This window comes from Stegostoma tigrinum, chromosome 27 (genome assembly GCF_030684315.1).
Source record: "Stegostoma tigrinum isolate sSteTig4 chromosome 27, sSteTig4.hap1, whole genome shotgun sequence".
NCBI classification, from domain to species: Eukaryota; Metazoa; Chordata; class Chondrichthyes; order Orectolobiformes; family Stegostomatidae; genus Stegostoma; species Stegostoma tigrinum.
The window spans coordinates 45028911-45049864 of NC_081380.1; the positions used below are offsets into that span (position 1 = coordinate 45028911).

The window sequence follows — 20954 nt, forward strand, 5'->3', positions numbered from 1 at the left end:
TATGACATATTTATTAGAATTCTTTGAGGGGGTGTAGAGGCCTTCACTATTTTTCTTTGATTTTCCACTTTTTTTGAACTGAGAGTTGAGATTAGGTTAACTAAAAAGTTGTGTGCTTTAAAGCAGAAGAAAACAAATACAGATGCTTGCTGTCAATGACTAGCCTGAAATATGATGTAACATAATTACTAATCTAAGGAACACTGTAGGCAATTCGTCACTGTACATCGCCATGCCATTGAGTTGGTCAATCACAGAGGGGCTTAGGCTAACCAGCCAACCATATTGAATACTGATTTAAAACAAATGAAAAAACTGGTTGTAACTGGTTTTGGCAGGCGAAGGGTGACTTTTGGAAGGTTTGGGACGACAGCAGTGTTTCACCCTCAATAGTTGTCTACCCAGTAAAAATTGCTGAACGTTCTGAGAAAAGAATCCAAGAAGCACATTCACTGATGATTTTGAAATCAGATATACAGTTATATGCCTGTGAATTATTAAAGGCTTTGCATCTATCATTTAAAATTTTTTAAGTGAACTGGCAAATTACAATACAACTTTTCTTTCCAATTTACCCCTGAACTGTGTCTGTCAGTCTATCTATCTGTGTCTGAGTGGTGTTATGAACAAAGGAGATTGGGTTTAAATCACATAAATTAGTTAGATTGCCATGCGGTATTAATAATAATTTGTTAATTTTTGTTTAAGTTAGAAATTTGGTGTCAGAGACCTGTTTTCCATAGAGTGGGGTTAAGAATAACTAGACAAATTTTTGAGTGTCATTGAACATTTTAATATCACTCTGTGCAAATCCAGGGAGAGTAAGGCTAACAACCAACTTGCTACACCTGGTTGTAACTGAGGTAATCAGCTAGAAAACAGGAATCAGTAGATGTAATATATTTGGATTTCCAAAAGACATTTGATAAAGTATTACACATAAGAATATTTCATAAGATAAGAGCCCATAGTGTTGGTGGCAGTACAGTAGCATGGATAACAATGGATTGGTTAACTTAGAAGACAGGTAGTTTAAATAATCAGTCATTTCCGGAATGGCAACCTGTAACTAGTGGAGTGACATAAGGATCAATACTGGTGCCACAATTATCAATATACATATTAATGACTGGGATGAGGAAAATGGATGCACTAATATCATGTTTACAGATGACACAAAAACAGGCAAGAAAGCAAGTGGTGACAATGACACAGAGAGTCTATGGAGGGATATAGACAGGTTAGGAGAGTGCAATCACAAAATTTGTCATATGTCATAGTTCTTGGAATACTATTTGGGATTAAATTTACATCACAGTAACAATCCATTCCATCCAAATGGTCAATCCAAACATTTATGCTGCACTGAGCCTCTCACATCTGACCTAATGTGTTTATCCAGCTTTTCTTTAAACATCTGGATGGTTTGTATTTGAGTGCTTGAATTTGTGCCATTGGATACTCAGGCACAAATACTGAGCTTTCACATAATGCTTCTTCATCCATATTCAACAACATCATCACTTACACTCAGAAAAACAAGAACAATAACAGGAGGAGGAAAATCAGAAGGTTAGGCTAAGGGCCAAGGCAAAGGATGAGGACAAATGTTTGGAACAGGATTTTAATACGAGGGAGAAGTCCAAACTGGAGCAAAGGAGCTTGGCATGTAAAAGTTTAAATATTTGTAAACACTGTATAATTTTCTACTTAAACTCATACACGTTGGGGGCCTCATTTGTACATACTTGTGCATATATAAACAGCTGCTCCCCTTCAAGAGGTGTTTTTTAGTTAATTTGTTCATTCTCAGAATGCAGGTTGATTGTCAACTTTTAAATTATTTGATACAGCCACAGCTGGCCATTATAAGTATCCTCCTCACTCCAAGGGTCTAGCAGAATAATATGGAGAAGAATTTGTTTTTTTTTACTAATTTACTCAAAAGAATATAAACAGACATTGCACGCTTAAATTTCTCTATTTGATGATGTAATTTTAAAAGAGCACAAAAAGACACTAAGTGACAATAGTGGTGATTTGCAGAGTTGGAGGCTATATAACTGTAACATCGCAGTGTATGAATAAATCTAAAACTGAGTAAAGATTGCTTGAAAAAACATGGAACATTTCTGGCCTCCTCCTTCAACAACTGGCAATGAGAAGTAAAACAAGGCAGCAAGTTGAGGCAGAAGTATCAGGTTGAATGAGTAGACACTGATGGTACGGCAGGAAGTGAAGAAAAGTTTAACACAACATAGGTATATATATTAAACTAGTCCAAATCAAGTAAGTTAATACCTGTGCCAAAAAAGGAGAGACAGAATTTTAAGTAAACACTTTTGCATTCTGAAATCCCACAATATGACTTAAAGGATAGGACTTATTTACTTCTCTTTTATTGGTAACTGTACCCATCAGTTGCTATTATTAGAAAGAACTCGTCAAGAAAGCCTGAAGGATGTTAAGTTTCAGAATGAACTTAAGTAAGCGCATCTCCTTTGTGTTTATTCACAGGATACCACATCCATTTTAACTGCCCATACAAAGACAGATACAGAATTGAAACTTAAATGTAGGTTAACACTATCCTGAAGGCATTTACTTTCAAAATAATGTACTTTGGTTAATGCTGACAAAAAGTGCTCAATCTGTTCTGTAGAAATGCAACTTAAGCAACATCTGAAGTGAAGTGTAATGGGAGATCTGCTGATGGGCAATCAAATCTATTTTCTCATTGGGAATGTGTGATGGGTTCAAATTCTCCCCAGTAACCTCCTGACTAAATAACAATTGACCTTTAAGTTGTACTGCAGTATTATACTAGATTTATTCTGACCATCAGGAGGCTAGCTGTCCTATGAGAAGAAATTGAATATCTGTTGCCTTTAGCTTTTCTTCATTTCCAACTGCACTATCAGCAACTGCTCATTCCAATCAATCTGACACATCTGTCTCAATTTGCTACTTTGTTTTACTTCTCACAGCCAATTGCAGAAGTCAATCTGTATTCAGTTTCAGATTTTTATTCACACAGTGAACTAAATAGGAGGCACCTCAACTCTGCAGTCTAGAACATAGAACATAGAACATTACAGCACAGAACAGGCCCTTCAGCCCTCGATGTTGTGCCGACGTCATACCGATCTGAGCCCATCTAACCTACACTATCTTGTCCAATGACGACTTAAAAGTACTTAAAGTTGGCGAATCTACTACCGTTGCAGGCAAAGCGTTCCATTCCCTTACTCTGAGTAAAGAAACTAACTCTGACATCTGTCCTATATCTTTCACCCCTCAATTTAAAGCTATGCCCCCTCGTGCTAACCGTCACCATCCTAGGAAAAAGGCTCTCCCTATCCACCCTATCTAACACTCTGATTATTTTATATGTCTCAGTTAAGTCACCTCTCAACCTTCTTCTCTCTAACAAAAACAGCCTCAAGTCCCTCAGCCTTTCCTCTTAAGACCTTCCCTCCAAACCAGGCAACATCCTAGTAAATCTCCTCTGCACCCTTTCCAAAGCTTCCACATCTTTCTTACAATGCGGTGACCAGAACTGTACACAATACTCCAACTGCGGCCACACCAGAGTTGTGTACAGCTGCAGCATAACTAGAACAATGATAACTGATCTCATTGAATCATGATTTGCAGAAGAAAACATCAAAAACAAGCCCAGATTTTTGGTCACAAGTAAAATCTTTCCTGAGACATTAAGAGAGACAATGAATAAATTTTAATCTGAAAAATGCAATCTATTTTAACAAGCTGTGATATAACAATTTTAATGTATTAAAACTTAATAAGATATATAACTATTTCATTTACATAAACTCATTAGAGACATTGGAAACTGCAGTGAATCAGAGAAGAGATAGACGAAAACTGGGAACTAGTTTGAGGGAATTATGGGATCCCAGCATCCAATTGCGTAGTCAGAATGATAATTTATCTAAATATGTGTGGTTAGAATTCTGGGGACACAGGTAGAGGTACAAGGAAAAGTGTGTCAAAAGCATACAACATCAGTAAAATTCAAATGGTACGAACTTACGTGCATAAGGGAAGTGCATTTTAACACTTTTTCAGATGGCTTAATTGTCCACATATTTATTTGATAAAATTAATTGAATATATGATCATTCTGCCCATTAGCCAATGCTAATGTTAATTCTCTTAATTAATCTTTTAGAAAATCTATTCTCAGTTCAAAGATGTTTTCTTTCAGTCCTTAAAGCATTAAAATGCATAAGGAAGCAGGTTACAAAACTATCCCAGGCAATGCTTACCAAATTTCTGAAAAGGAATGGCCATTGAGGTCAGTAAAACACCACTGACTTTGAACATGATGGACATGATATGTGACCTGCGCCAGACGCTGTAGCCTAATCCTTCCTAATATGGTTTCATCAAATATTAACCACCAAAGCCCGTAAACAACTTTGGAAAATATTGCCAAAAAGCACCAAAGCAAGCAGTTTTCAACTGTGTGCAGTGCTAAGTTTGACAACCTTGGCTTCTGATGTTGATTATTCAGGAATGATAACACTATTCAAATTTAGAATTTTCTAAGCCACAATTTTGGGCTCATGTTGGGGATTTGAAACAATTGATGATCTGTTTCTTGAGTGGTGTGTTGACGGTAGTGGTGTGCGAAAACAGTTAATTCTGAAGCCGGTACAGTTGATAGGAAAAGCAAGTAAATAGTCAAGGTAAGCAAGAATGAGACAGATAACAAAATAAGACTGATAAATTAAACTGTATTTGCGTCAATGCAAGAGGGCTGACATGTACGGTAGATGAACTGAGGACATGGTTGGAAACATGGTATTGGGATATCATAGTTATTACAGAAACATAGCTCAGAGAAGGGCAGACTGGCAGCTTCAGGTTCCAGAGTATAAATGCTCAAGGAAGGGTAGAAAGTGGTATAAGAGAGGAGAGGGAATGGCATTTTTGGTTTGGGATAAAATACAGCGGTATTTACAGAGGCTACTCCTGGCAATACATCCAGTGAAGTTATTTGGGTGGAAATGAGAGATAAAAAAGGAATTACCACCGTATTGGGATTGTACTATAGTTCCCCAAATAGTCAGTAGTAAATTCAAATGCAAATTTGTAAGGAGATCTCAGATATCCGAAAGAATAATAGGGTTCTAATGGTAGAGGATTTTAACTTTCCAAACATAGATTGGGACCATAGTGTTAAGGGCTTGGATGGAGAGGAATTTATTAAATGTGTACAAGAAAATGTTCTTATTCAATATGTAGATGTACCTAAGAGAGAAGGAGCAAACCTTGACTTTTTCTTCAAAAATAAGGCAGGGTAGTGACTGAGGAGTCAGTTGGGAAGCACTTTGAGAAAACTGATCATAACTGTGAAGATGGATGAACACAGCAAGCCAAGCAGCATCTTAGGAGCTTTTGTGCTCCTAAGATACTGCTGGGCCTGCTGTGTTCATCCAGCTTCACACTTTGTTATCTCAGATTCTCCAGCATCTGCAGTTCCCATTATCTCTGATCATAACTGTGTTAGTTTTGAAATAGTTATAGAAAAGGTTGGACCTGAGCTAAAAGTTAAAGTTCTAAATTGGAGTAAAGCCAATTTTGACAGTATTAGGCAAGAATGTTCAAAAGTTGATTGGGACAGGCTATTCAAGGGTAAAGGAATGGTTGGAAAGTGGGAGACTTACAAAAATGTGATAACAAAGGTTCAGAGGCATTATGATCCTGATAGAGTGAAGGGCAAGGCTGGTAGGTGTTGGAATGCTGGATAAAGGGAAATTGAGGCTCTGGTCAAGAAAAAGAAGGAAGCATATGTCAGGTATAGACAGCTGGGATTGAGTAATCCCGAGAGGAGTATAAGGGCAGTTAGGCATCAGGAGGGCAGAAAAGGGAACATGAGAGAGCTTTGGCAAATATGATTAAGGACAATCCAAAGAGATTCTACAAAACATTAAGTACAAAAGAGTAACTATGAAGAGACTAGTGCCCCTCAGAGATCAATAAGGCCGTCTATACGTAGAACCGCAACAGATGAGCGAGATACAAAATAAGTATCACAGTGGAGAAGGATATGGAAGCTAGAGAACTTGGAGAAATAAACAGTGATATCTTGAAAAGTGTCCATATTACAGAAGCTGGGAATCTTAAAATGCACGATGGTGGACAAATGCCCAGGACTTGGTAAGGTGTATCCCAGAGTTTGTGAAAAGATGGGAAATTATTGTTGGGCCCCTTGCTGAGATATCTGTATCATCAATAGCCACGGTTGAGGTGCCGGAAGACTGGAAGGTGGCTAATGTGGAGCTGTTATTTAATAAAAGAGGTAGGAAAAAGTCAGGGAACTGCAGACTGGTGAACATGATGTCAATGCTAAGTAAGTTGGACAGGATTCTGAGAGACAGGATTTACATGTATTTGAAAAAACAAAGACTGATTAGGGATATTTAATGTGGCATAAGACACAGTCTACCTGCAACTCCATGTGCAAGGCTTCTTTGTTTGGCAACACTCCTCAGCACCTACCATTATGTGTGTAAGTCCTGCCCTGATCTGTCTTACTAAAATGCAACATTGATCTAACTTATCCAATTTAAACTGCATCTGCCATTCCTTGCCCCAATTGCCCATCTGATCAAGATCCCATGGTACTCTGAGATAACACTCTTCACTGTGCACCAATTTTGGTGTCATCTGCAAACTTACTAACCATTCCTCCTTTTCTTACATCCAAATAATTTACATAAATGACAAAAAGCAGTGGACCCTGCAACAATGCTTACGGTGCACCACTGGTCACCAGTCTTCAGTTCAAAAAGCAACCCTCTATCACCACCTTCTGTTTCCTACCTACAAGCCAATTTTGTATCCAAATAGCTATATCTTCCTGGATTCCTTTCGATATAACCTTGCTAATCAGTCTAGTTCGAGGCATTGGCTTTTGTGCTCCTAGATGCTGCTTGGCCTGCTTTGTTCATCCAGCTCCGCACTTTGTTATCTGTTATGCTTGCTTTTATTCGTCAGTGCATTGACTATTGGAGTTGTGAGGTCATGTTGCAACTACAGGGGTTAGGCCACTTCTGAACGACTGCGTTCAATTTTGGTCTCCCTACTATTGGAAAGGTGTTGTGAAACTTGAAAGGGTGCGGAGAAGATTTACAGGGATGTTGCTGGGCTTGGAGGGCTTCAGAGGCTGAACAGGCTGGAACTACTTTCCCTGGAGCATCAGAGGCTAAGTGTTGACGTTAAAGAGGTTTACAACATCATGAATGGCACGGATAGGATGATTATACAAGGTCTTTAACCCAGGGTAGGGGAGTCCAAAACTAGAGGTCATAGGTTTAGAGCGAGAGGGAAAAGATTTAAAAGGGACCTAAGGGACAACATTTTCATGCAGAGGGTGGTGCATGTATGTAGTGAGCTGTGAAGTGGTGGAGGCTGGTACAATTACAACATTTAAAAGGCACCTAGATGGGTACATGAACAGTAAAGATTTAGAGGGATATGGGCCAAATACTGGCAATTGGAACTAGATTAATTTAGGATATCTGACGGGCATGGGCGAGTTGAACTGAAGGGTCAGTTCCATGTTGTAATCTCTGTGAGTCTTTGACTCTAAGTGGTAGCAGAGATCGTGGATGCATTGATTACAATATTCTAAAACTACCTGGATTCTGGGAATGTTCCGGTGGATTGAAAAAATGTTAATGTAACATCCTGATTCTACAAAGGAGCAAAGATGAAGGAAGGAAACTAAAGACCGATTAGTTTAATGTCTGTCATTGAGAAATTATTACGGAAGTGTTAACGGGATATTTGAAACTTCAAATGCAATCCATCAGAGTCAGCATGATTTTATGAGGGTAAATCTTGCTTGAATAGTTTGATCGAGTTTTTCAAAGAAGTAATAAAAAAAGTGGATAATGGGGGGATCCTTTAGATGTGGTACATCTGGATTTCCAAAAAGCATTTGAGAATGTGCCACAATAAAGGTTAGTACACAAGGTATCATCACGTAGGGTTAGTTTGAACTGAGGATTAGCTAGCCAACAGAAAGTTGAGGTAAATGATTTTTCTGGTTGGCAAGCTGTAAGTAGTGGGGTGGTGCAGGATTTGGTCCTTAGGCCCCAACTAATTACAATTTGTACTAAATACTTGGATGCAAGGATAGAATGTACGTTAAACAAATTTGCAGATAACACTAAACAGGTAGGAAAGGAAGTTGCAATGAAGATATAAGAAATTTATAAATAGATATGGATAGATTAGGTAAATGGAGTAAAATCTAGTAGATGTACGTTAACATGGATAAGCGTGAGGTTATCCATTTTGGTCAGAAGAATAAAAGGCAACTTATTATCTAAATGGAGAGTAATTTCAAAATGCTTCCGCGCTGAGGGATCTTGGTGCCCTTGTGCATGAGTCACAGAAAGCTCACATGCAGGTATAGCAGGTAAAAAGGAGGACAAATAGAATTTTGGCATTTAGCACAAAGAGTCAGTCATCAGGGAAGTGTTGTTGCAGTTTTCCAGGGCATCAGTCAGACTGTATCTGGAGTAGGGTGCACACTTTTGATGCCCTTGAAATAATTCCACAGAGGCCAGAATCTGATCTCTAAGTTGCCCTTTATTTGCATGTGCTTAGTACTTGAACCGGTCTGCTTCCTCAGACCCAGCTCTCAGACAGAACAGAACCTCAGACACTCTTGTATATATTTGTCAGCCAGGGTTCCTTGATTGGACCAGAATAACAGCCCCAATCAGGGAACTTATACTCTGTGAAGTCTACTTGGGTGGCCTTGTTATGATCACTACACTCCTTACTTGAGGAAGGATGTAATTGCAATGGAGCAGTTCAGAGAATGGTCACTAGATGAATTGCAGGGATAAAAGCCTTGTCTTAAGAGAAGAAATTGAGCAGTTTAGACCTATATCACTGGACTTTACAAGGGTGAGAGGAATTCTAATTGAGATATACGATACGCTAAACGGAACTGACAAAGTAGACGTAGATCAGACTTTTGGGGCAATTTTAGGGTAACCTTGTAGGTCAATTTAGAATGATAGTTTATAATTTTCGGCTAAAGAGTGACAGACACAAGGAGAAATTACTTCTCTCAAAGTGTCATGAATCAGCAAATTCACTACCTCAGTATGGACATCCGGACACTGAATAAATCTAATGGGGAGACAGACAGACTTTTAATTAGTAATGTTTTAAAGGGTTTGAGGAATGGGTAGGAAAGTGAAGGTAAGGCCGAGATGAGAACAGCCACGATCATATTAAAGGTTCAAGGGGCTGAATTGCCTACTTCTACTCCTAATTCTTATTTTCTTATGTAGGGGAAATGATCTGTCTGAAGTGCCTTTCTCTAATAGAAAAAAACTGCAACAATGATGGTGGCCATGCTTGCTGCAGGTAATCTCTCCACACCATCCCGTCCTAGCCAGCTCGCAGAATAACTGACGTATGGTTTTGAAAACCATCTGTAAGACATAATGCGTTCACATCTGCAATCCATAGAACATTTCTTCTCATTGATGGCTAATAATAATCCAAAGCACATTAGTCTGTCAGTAACAATTAAATGCCAAAGGAACAGAACTCCACAGAATAATATTTATGAATATTGTGATCACATACAAAATCTTTTACAGTTTATACAGTATTAATACATACTTGTGACGAAGAATTTTTTGGTGAAAGTACAGCTGTCAAAGGTGGCAATCTTTTCCTGTAACACAACTACCAAAACCCTGGGAAAGAAAATAAAGAACAATCAGGAAATGTTTCATATCCTATCTTCACACACTGTACCTGCAACTGAATATTTCAGATGAAATATGGGTAACAGCATCTTCTGTATTCTGATTATATTCACTGTAAGATACAATTTTGAAAAATCTTGACCATCACACACAAATCATATCTACATTCAAAACCAGAAATAAGGTTTGAGTTTCTTTTAAGCTGCTATAAACAAATACCTATAAAAAGTGAAGTAAAGTGATTGCCATTGATGAATTGTTACATCATCATAGGTACAATCTTTCAAACAAGATATTAAACCAAAGGCCTGTCTCCCCATTTCAGAAAATGTGAAAAATTTCATGACAGCATCTGAAGGATGGCAGGGGAGTTTGCCCCAATGTCCTGGTCAACATTTATCCATCTAACAACAGCAATAAGAACAGATTAATGATCATTACTACACTGCTGTAAGTTTTAGTGTGTAAAAAAATTGCCTTCTGTGTTTAACAATAGTCATTGCATTTCAAAAAAAGTTAACCAGCTAGGAAACACTTTGAGATTATGAAGGGTATTACAGAATTGCAACACAACCTGTTTTCTCCCCACAATTGACAGGGAAACAAACATGATGAAGACATGATGGAACAATATTTAAAATAGCTAAATTAAGAAAATGACAACCAGAAAGGGAAACTGGTCTTGCAGGCATATTGGTTAGCATGGGTAAGGTGATGTATTGTCTAGCAGAAGTCCAATGGCATAAACTTATTTTCTGCAAACATGAAGGAATGCTAATTAATATTACAATTCTTTACACAAAGATTTCCTATTCTTAATTGAGCTAGAGATGAAGCACTCTGTCACAAGTAGTGAAGAAGAGAATACATAACAAGAGGATTGGTACTCCAGAATTTGAATTTTGCCGAAAAGACATCATAAAACCTTTCATCTCGCATTCAGCAGGACTGGAATACAGGGGTACAGATGCTTTGCTAATTTGCACCGAGTGCTGGTGAGTCTACATCCTGTTTATTGCATACAACTTTAGTCTTAAGAAAAGTTGTAAATGTGCCAAAGGTAGTTCACTGAAGATTCATTCAACTGGGAGGGGGGCTTTATCTTATGAGGAAAGTTTAGACAGATTCAACCTGCATTTGTGGAGTTTAGTTGAAACACAATCTTACTGAAATGTAATACATCTTCATGAGATTTCACAAGGTGGTTGGGAAGAAGATGTTCTCCAGAACGAAGGGAGACAGTTTAAAAAAAGGCATTATCCATTTAAGATGTAGAGGGGAAGAAATGGTTTTCTCACAGAGGGTAGAGAATCTTTGGAACTCTCTTCACTATTCAGCAAGGGTCATTGAATATTTTAAAACAGAGATAGATTCTTGACTGACAAGGGAGTCAAAGGATATCGGTGTAGTAGAAAAATGGAGTTGAGGTGACAATTAAATCAATCATGGTCTTATTAAATGCTGTAACAGGATCTAAGAGACCAAATGGACTATTTCTGCTTCTAATTCATAAATGAATATGTTCTAAATTTCAAACAATTTCCACTATAGAGGAGACGGTGATTAGTTGGCGAGTAAAATCAGACAAGCAAAGGTAACGAGCACTCCTGCATCTGTCCTCATATGTGCAAGATGAAAAACTACAGCAAAATGGGACAGCAGGAATTACACATGAAGAGAGATTGGATCAGTTAAGTCTATCTTCATTGGTATTTAAAAGAATGGGTTGGGAGGAGTCTCATAGAAATCCATAAAATTCTAACAGGACTAGACAGAATAAATGCAAGAAGCATGTTTCCCACATTCATGGATTCCAGAACTAGGTGTCATAAGTTAAGGATACCGTTATGGACAAGAGCAAAACCCCTCAAAGGAGATCAAGGAAATAGCCTAGGCTTGAACTTTTTATTTCATTTAAATGCAAGTGCAAGGAACTGTGTTCCAAATGTGATTCAAATGGCCCATCACTGGGCTTTAGGCAAAACACACTTTATTCTTCTAACAGTTAAAATACAAAATAAAGAATTGACATAACTTTAACTCTATTGAAATACTTAATAAAACAATACATTATTTAACTACTAATTATCAACTGTTCCAATACAACAATTTCCCATAAAAACACCATTGGCAAAGGCAAATTTGGCAAAATAGATTTTCGTAACATGTTATCTCCATCCCAGTCCAGGAGGAAAGAATGCCAAAACAAAACTCGTAGCACACAGAACTCAAGCTTTTCTTCTGCAGCAAAGGGAGTCATTGAGTCATACAGCATGGAAACAGAGCCTTCAGTCCAACTAGTCCACATTGACCACGTTCCCAAACCTAATTAGTCCCAACTATTGCATTTTGCCCATATCCTTCCAAACCCTTCCTATTCAACATGTATATGTGATTGCCATCACATGAGTGTTGTTCTTTCTCTGTCATTGGCTCACAGAATCACAAAACTGTAAACCATGGAAACTGACCCTTCTGTCCAGCTCCTCCATGCCAACCAGATCTCTGAAACAGATTTCGTCCCATTTGTCAGTATTTTGCCCATTTCCCTCTAAACCCTTCCTATCCAAATACCCATCCAGATGCTTTTTACATGCAGTAATTGTAGAGCCTCCGCCACTTACTCTGGCAGCTCATTTCATACTCTTTGCATGAAAACGTTGCATCTTAGGTCTCTTTTATGTATTTCCCCTCTCAAATTAAACTTATGCCCTTCAGCTTTGGACTACCTCATCCAACCTTGACTATTCACCCTATCAATGCCCCTCATGATTTTATAAGCCTTTCAAAGGTCATCACTCAGCCTCCATTGCTCCAGGGAAAATAGCCCGAGCCTATTCAGTCTCTCCCTATAACTCAAACCCTCCAACTCTGGCAACATACTTGTAAATCTTTTCTGAACCCTTTCAAGTTTCATAACATCCTTCCTATAGCAGGGAGACCAGGAACTTCTTGGAATTACTTTTCTAAAAACACTGTTAATGTGTCACAAGGATTACAACAGTTCAAGGTTCACCACCACCATGGCCACTCAACGGCAATTACAGATACGTAATAAATGCCAGTCTACCCGTACTCAGAGTTTCACACATCCTATGAGCGAATAAAACTTTAAAGCTTGGTACAGCAACAGTACAATATTCGCTGCAGGCCCTTGAAATGTATTCAAGAAACTTTGGCTTGATCAGTGTAGTTACAAAGCGATCTTGATCAACTAGGTTAATGGGCTGAGGAGTTGCAGATGGAGTTCAATTTCAATAAACGTGAGATGTTGCATTTTGGTAAATAAGGGCAGGACTTTTCCAATTAAAACTACGGCCTTGGGTAATGTTGCAGAACAGAGAGACCTAGGGGTTCAGGAACATAATTCTTTGAAATTTGTATCACATATAGATGGGGTGGCTAAGAAGGCACTCAGCACGCTTGTCTTCATTGCTCTAACCTTTGAGTCTTGGACGTCTTGTTGAAGTTGTACAGGATATTGATGAGGCCTATTCTGAAATACTGTGCCTAGTTCTGGTCACCCTACTATAGGAAGGATATTATTACGTTGGAGAGGGTTCATGAAACCAGGTAGCCTGGTATGGAGGGTTTGAATTATAGGGAGAGGCTGGATAGGCTGGGATTTTTTTCACTGGAGTATAGGAGGTCAAGAAGTGACCTTACAGAGATTGATTAAATCATGAGGGGTATAGATGAGGTAAATGGCAGCTATCTTTTCCCGAGGGTGGGGGATTTTAAAGTGGGAGGAGAAAGATTTTGAAAAGATATGAGATGCAACTTTTTTGTGGTTCATATGTGGAAGAGGAAGTGGTGGATGCAGGTACAGTTTTTAAAAGACATTTGGATAAGTGCATAAATAAGAAATGTTTGGAGGGATATGGGCCAAGCACAGGTAGATGGGACTAGTTTAATTTGGGACTACGGTGGGAATGCGCCAGATGGACCAAAGGGTCTGTTTCTATACTATATGATACTATTACCTCATGACTACATGAATCTAATGACGTACTTATCCAAATGTCTTTTAAACATTGTGACTATACCTGCATCTACCACCTCCGCTGGCAGTTCATTCCACACACTAAACGTTCCCTTTGTAAAAGAGCTGCCTCTCACGTCCTTTTTAAATTTTTCCCATCTCACCTTAAAACCTTAAAAATATGTCCCCTAGTTTTGAACCTCACCAACTTAGGGAAAAGAATCTTGCTATTCATCGTATCTATACCCCTCAAGATTTTATAAACTTCTACGAGATCATCTCTCAACCTCCGACACTCCAGTGAAAAATGTCCCAGCCTTTCCAGTCTCTCCTTATAACTCAAACCCTCCATTCCCAACTATATCCTAATAAATCTTTTCTGAAGCCCCTCCAGTTTAATAATATCCTTCCGATAACAGGGCGACCAGAACTGCACACAGTACTCCAGAAGAGGCTTCACCAATGTCCTGTACAACCTCAACATGACATCCCAACTCTTATACTCATTGATCTGAGCAATGAAGGCAAGCATGCTAAACACCTTTTAACCACCCTGTCTACCAGTGTCCATCAGCTTCAACAGTAAACTCCAGTCCTCAACTGCGAGCAAATCAAACAACATAGGTTTGTATCAGCCTGACTCCACTCACTCATGCTTCTTTTGTCTAAATATAAAAAACACAAAGGGAGTTCAAGGCTGTTTACCTACTGCTTCTGGAGTAGACATGCCTGCACCACTGTGGCAACACCTCTTCGCAACAGAAACAGAACAGAACTCTTAAGGGCACAGAACCATCACAATACAGGGTAGGCAATTTAGAACGGAGATAAGGAGAATATTTTTCATCCAGAGAATGGTAAATCTGTGGAATTCTCTGTCACAGTAAGCAGTGGAGGACAACAAATTGAATGTTTTCAAGAAGGATTTGCATCTAGTTCTTAAAGCAAAGGGATCAAAGGATATGGGGAGATAATAGGAACAGGATTGTGAGTTCAATGATCAGTTCTGATCTTATAAAATTGTTAAGCAGGATTGAAGGGCGGAATGGCCTACTCCTATTCAATTTTCTACCTTTCCATGTTAAAATAGAAATTTGATTAATTTCTTTATAGTTGCACTGGACATTTTCAAAAATTCTTTCATAGCATCGGAAAGAAAGCCAGCAATCATTGCTCATCCTTAGTTGCTCTTGAGGAAGTGGTAGCGTTCTTGAACCTTTGCGGTCCATGTACAGTAAGTAGACCCAGAATGCCATTAGGAAGGGAATTTAATGCAGTGGCACTGGAAAAACCTTGGGCAGTAAGGTGGCACAGTGGTTAGCACTGCTGTCTCACAGCAACAGGGACCCAGGATAGATTCCAACCTCGGACAACTGTCTGTGTGGAGTTTGCACATTCTCCCCGTGTCTGCATGGGTTTCCTCTGGGTGCTCCGGTTTCCAAAGATGTGCAGGGTAGGTGGAGTGACCTCGCAAAATTGCCCATAGTGTTCAGGGAGGTGTAGGTTAGGTGGGTTATAGGGGGATGGGTTTGGGTGGGATGTTCTGAGGCTCGGTGTGGACTTGTTGGGCCGAAGGGCCTGTTTCCACACTGTAGGGATTCTAATTCTAATTCTATATTTCCAAGTCAGAATGGTGAGTGGCTTGGAGAGGAGTTGCCTATATCGTTCTAGATGGAAGCGGTTGTGGGTTTGGAGGGTGATGTCTAAGAATATTTAGTGAATTTCTGCATTCATGACTCCTCAGATACATGTATGTCCAGGTGCAACAAGATCTGGATAATATCAAATGGCAATTATCATTTGCACCACATAATTGCCAGGCAGTGACCACCTCCAATAAGAAGTGATCTAACCACAGCCTCTTGACGTTCAATACTGGAAGTGGTTGTGGGTTTGGAGGGTGATGTCTAAGAATATTTAGTGAATTTCTGCAATGCATCTGGTGGATAGTACACACTGGAGCTACCACGCATTGGTAATGGATGGAATGAATGTTTGTGGATGTGATGCCAATCAAGGGGAGTGCTTTGCACTGGATGACGTCAAGCTTCTTGAGTGTTATTGAAGCTGCAGTCAGGTGGGGAGTATTCCATCACACTCCTGACTTGTGCCTTGTAGATGATGGGCAGGCTTTGGGGAGTCAGGAAATGAGTTACTTGCTGCAGCATTCCTAGCCTCTGATCTGCTCTTGTAGCCACTGTTTATGTGGCAAGTCCAATTAAGTTTCTGGTCAATGTAACCTCCAGGATGTTGATAGTGGGGGACTCAGTGATGATAACAGTATTGAACATCAAGAAGCTGTGGTTAGATCACTTCTTACTGGAGGTGGTTAGTGCCTGGCAATTATGTGGTGCGAATGTTAATTGCCACTTGATATTATCCAGATCTTGTTGCATCTGGACATAGATGCATCTGAGGAGTCACGAATTCCCATAGTCATATATTGAACACTGTGCAATCATTGGCAAACAGCCCCACTTCTGATCTTATGATGAAGGGAAGATGAAGCAGCTGAAGATGGTTGGACCTCGGACACTATCCCAAGGAACTCCTGCAGGGATGTCCTGGAGCTGAGGTGACTGACCTCCAACAGCCATAAGTATCTTCCCAAGACACCGACCAGTGGAGAGATTTCCCCAAATACCCGGATCTTTGATGCCAAGCCCAGTCAAATGGGGGCCTTGATGTCAAGATTGTCACTCTCACCTCACCTCTGGAATTCAGCTCTTTTGTCCATGCTTGAACTATGCTGTAAATAGTTCAGGAGCTGAGTGGAACCCAAACTGGGTGCTACTAAACAGGTGATTGCTGAGCAGGTGCTGCTTGATAGCATTGTAAATAACACCTTCCACCACTTTACTGATGCTTGAGAGTAGACTGATGGGCCGCTAATTGTCTGGGTTGGATCTCTCTTGCTTTTTGGGCACAGGACATACATGGATAACTTACCACATGTCGGATAGATGTCAGTGTTCTAAGTGTATTGGAAAAGTTTGGTTAAGGAGCAGTAAGTTCCAGAGCACAAGTCTTCAGTGCTATTGCCAGATACCATAGGCTTTGCAGTATTAAGTACCTCCAACTGTTCCTTGACATCACATGGCCGAAGACTGGTATCAGTAATACCGGGAACCACTGGAGAAATCCAAGATGGATCATCTACTTGGTACTTCTGGCTAAAGACAGCTGCAAAGGCTTCAGCTTTGTATTTTGCATCGATATGCTGGGCTCTTCCACCACTGAGGGTGGGGTTATTTGTGGAGCAGCCTCCTCCAGCAAGTTGTTTAATAGTACACCACCACTGGAAACTTGATGTGGTAGGACAGCAGGGCATAGCTCTGATTTGTTAGGTGTGGGTCACTTACCTCTGTTTATCATTAGGTGCTTATATTGTATGGCATGCAGGAAGTCCCGGTAGCCACACCAGGTTGACACCTCATTTTTAGGTATACCTAGTGTTGCTCCTGGCATACCCTCCTGCACTCTCCATTGAGCCATTTAACTTGATGGTAAAAGGTGAATAGGGGATATGCCAGGTCCATGAGTTTGCAGATTGTACTGGAATATAATTCTGCTGTTGTTAATGCCTCCCCCGAACCACCCCAAGCTTCATGGATGCCTAGGCTTGAGTTGCTAAATCTATTCAAAGTCTGTCCCATTTAGCACGGTGATAGTGCCACACAACATAATGGAGGGGATTCTCTATCTGAAGGCTTCACCTTTTGAAGATTTGTGTGGTGATTACTCTTACCCAGAATAGAACCCAGGTCCCCAGAACATCAGAGATAATGGAAACTGCAGATGCTGGAGAATTCAATATAACAAGGTATAGAGCTGGATGAACACAGCAAGCCAAGCAGCATCTTAGGAGCACAAAAGCTGACGTATCGGGCCTCGACCCTTCATCAGAAAAGCCTGAAACGTCAGCTTTTGTGGTCCTATGATGCTCCCCAGAACATCAGCCGAGTTTTTGGATTACTAGTCTAGTTATAATACCAGATAATTATAACAATATAATAAAAGATAATACCACTCGGTGTGACAAGGCAGCAATCGACTATGGCACACATTCTCAGTAATGATCCACAATTCCATACACCTTTTGCTCTTTCCAATCTACTTTTCTTCCTTTTGCTTTCATGCCAAGTAATAGATTCAAGGTATTTCTAAATTTCAGCCAGACTGTTGACCACATTCTCCAGGTCAATTATCTGCACATTCTCTGTGCTCACCTTCATTTTGTCCAATTAGTGATCCCTATACTTGACATCAACTTAACTACATTACATCATTATATTGGAGTTACAAAGAACAGTATGTGAACTTGAAACATTAACTTTGTTTCTCTCTTCATAGATGCTGCCAGAAACTGTTTCTCCAGTCCATTTTTCAATATTGAGTATTGCTTCATCAGTCTGTTTTCCCACTTTCTTGTTTTTGATCATTTTCCTCAACTTTTGGTTCAAAAAACATCTTGAGTCACTTGGTCTCTAATACCTCATCTACTGTCTTTCATTGTTGGTTTCCTGGTTTTTGTGTTAACTTTCTAATTCATCTGTTTTTACTCTTCTCCTGTCGACTCCCTCAGGTAGATGGAAGAAATTTCATGACACTATATTTAAAAGTTGTAGGTAAGTGCTCTCCATGTCCAAGCCACAATCTCTCCCTCATCTCTCATTAAACAGATTATCATATTGCTTTTGTGAGAACTTGCAAATTGGCTGCTGCATTTCCTACATTACAGCAGTATTGTACTTCAAAGATACTTCATTGGCTGTGAAGAGCTTTGGGACTTCCTGGAGGAACTATATAAATGCAAGTTCTTTCTTTTGTTTCTATATCATCAATGGAATTCCTCAAACTCTAGAACTGACGTTTAAAACATCTGGCTTACAGGCGTGAATTCAATTAACTGAGTCTTTCAATCCAGCCTGCAAAGCAATGTTCCAGATGCAGCTCAGTGGGAGGGAGGGGATAGGACAGACAAGATTCTTGCTCCTGTGCAGGTGCCAATCCCTGAATGAGTCAATGTGGAGCAACACATTGGAAAGGCCAGAAGGAGCAGGAGTTACAGGCAGTGTGACCGAGAACAACTGGAATGCTAGCGAGGGAATGGTAAGCGCACCTTGGCACTTTTGCAACATCCCAAACTCCTCCACAGCAATATTAATCTCCAAATCTCCCAAAAGCTAAAGTGTGGAAAACAGAATAAATGAGATCAGCAGAGCCAGATAAAGTTCAAAGAATAACTTTACCGGAAGCATTTCAAAAGTAATGGATTATTTTAGAAGGGAAATATAATGCTTTCATTAGAGTTTTCATTACTATATGTAATTCACTTGTACACTTACTGGGATTGGCACATTCAAAGCTACTTCCACAGTGCGTAAGTTACAAAACTAGACAGAACAACAGTTCAAAACAAAAACATTTAGAAATGATGGAGCAGGAATGATGGCGTGCATATACAATTTAAAACCAGATTTTAATCTCTGCTTTAAAAATCTAAAGAAATTAAATAAAACGAGATAGCACTTGCAAATAAATAGTTCGAAACAGGCAAACCCCAAAGGGCTTCAGGAAGCACTTAAATAAATTGAGTAGGGGTATAGTTCAAATATCCAATTTATTTTTATCCAAGGAAAACGGAATCTCATATAGTGCATTCTGTTGCAAATCAAGAAAAAAGTACATCTGCTGGATTATGGTATATAAAATTAATCAAGCAACACTCCAAATGTTCATCAAAATAATTTAAAGTGAAATAAAAAATCATTTTCAAATTCTACAGGAAGAAAGATAGTTGAAGAAATTGAATGAATAATGGAACCTTCAGAAACTGAGAGGCAAAGGAAAATCCAAAAATAAACTCAGGCAATATAATGAACTGCGAGAAATCCCTCCAGTAGAGAACTGTGACTGTGGTGAATCTAAATGATATTAACTGGGCTAAAAGCTAGGCTGAACACAAAACAGGTTAAATAGTCAATAAATACTGAACATTTACATTCTTCAGTCATTCAATAGGAAAGACATTAAACAAAGAAAGGCTTGCAATATAATAATACCCTTTTATGACTTCGTGAAATTTTGAAGTGCTACACAGAAGCTTTTTAATGCTTTTTAATGCTTTTAATATGGCAATGTAGAGAAACAGCACTAATTGGCAGGCAACAAGGTACTAATAACAGCAGTGTGATAAATGATTAAAAACTAAATGATTAGATAGTCTGTTTTTTAGTGTTTCTGCCCAAGACAACAGTTCATGTGTGGGGAATAGTGAAACGTTTTTAGAATAGTACGATAAGATCATTATGTGCACCAGAGATCAAAGACAGAAGAGGTCTTGTTTAATATCTCAGCTGAATGACGGCACGGCCATTGCAGAACTCCCTCAACTTCTAGGCACTGATGTAACAGCTTAGATTATGCGCTGAAGTCTCTAGAGAAGGCCTTGAATCTACAACCTTCTGACTCCGATGTAAGAATGCTTCCCACTATGCCACACTAAGACAATGGGCCTAATATCATGCCTTCCACAATAACTGAGACTCAGAAATTTGAGGGTGTCTGTTGAGACTCAGGTATGGAGCGTGTTGCATACATTGTGTGGGGCAAGGTCAGTTTTCCATAATTTTCATATTAATGTAATAGAGAATTGAGTTTTACTGGTGATTTCTGAAAATAGAGATGATAAATGATCAGATCTTTGTGCCTAGACTAGATATAATACTTACGGGTCTTGATAAGTTGTAATTATTGATTGTGAATCTGAGGATGGCATTGTGAACTGCTTTCAAGCATGAAGGTTGTTAGACAAGGTCAGTTGAATATTATAGAGACATCGCTGCAGGATGATGTGGATTGGACTCAAATCTTGAAGGGTACAAGACAATTAGGAATTAAAGAAAACGAAGAAAATGTGATGAATGGCTCTGCTAATGAAGGTATTTGCACAAAACCAGAGATGACCTAAATCCAGAAAAACGAGATGTGGAAATAATTTGGGTAGAAATGAGACATAACAAAGGCAAGAAGACATTTGAAGGAGTGGTACACTAGGCTCCATCATGGTAATTATACAGTAGATTGGGATATACAGGATGAAATAATCATAAGTGTCAGAAAGACATGGAGAAAATCAGACAAAATATTAAGCTATATAATAGACAAGAAAAATCAGGTGGGCAAAAGTAGCCTTG

At 39.2% G+C, this 20954-nt stretch overlaps 1 protein-coding gene across 2 annotated transcripts in view; it reads right to left on the bottom strand.

Moving 5' to 3' along the window:
* bcas3 (BCAS3 microtubule associated cell migration factor) overlaps positions 1-20954 on the bottom strand; it is a 1086700-nt gene that overhangs the window by 880034 nt on the left and 185712 nt on the right. For both annotated transcript variants that reach the window (XM_059655421.1, XM_059655420.1), the window contains exon 9: positions 9685-9761. In XM_059655421.1, coding sequence (XP_059511404.1) covers positions 9685-9761 — 77 coding nt within the window. The remainder of the gene's footprint in view (positions 1-9684; positions 9762-20954) is intronic.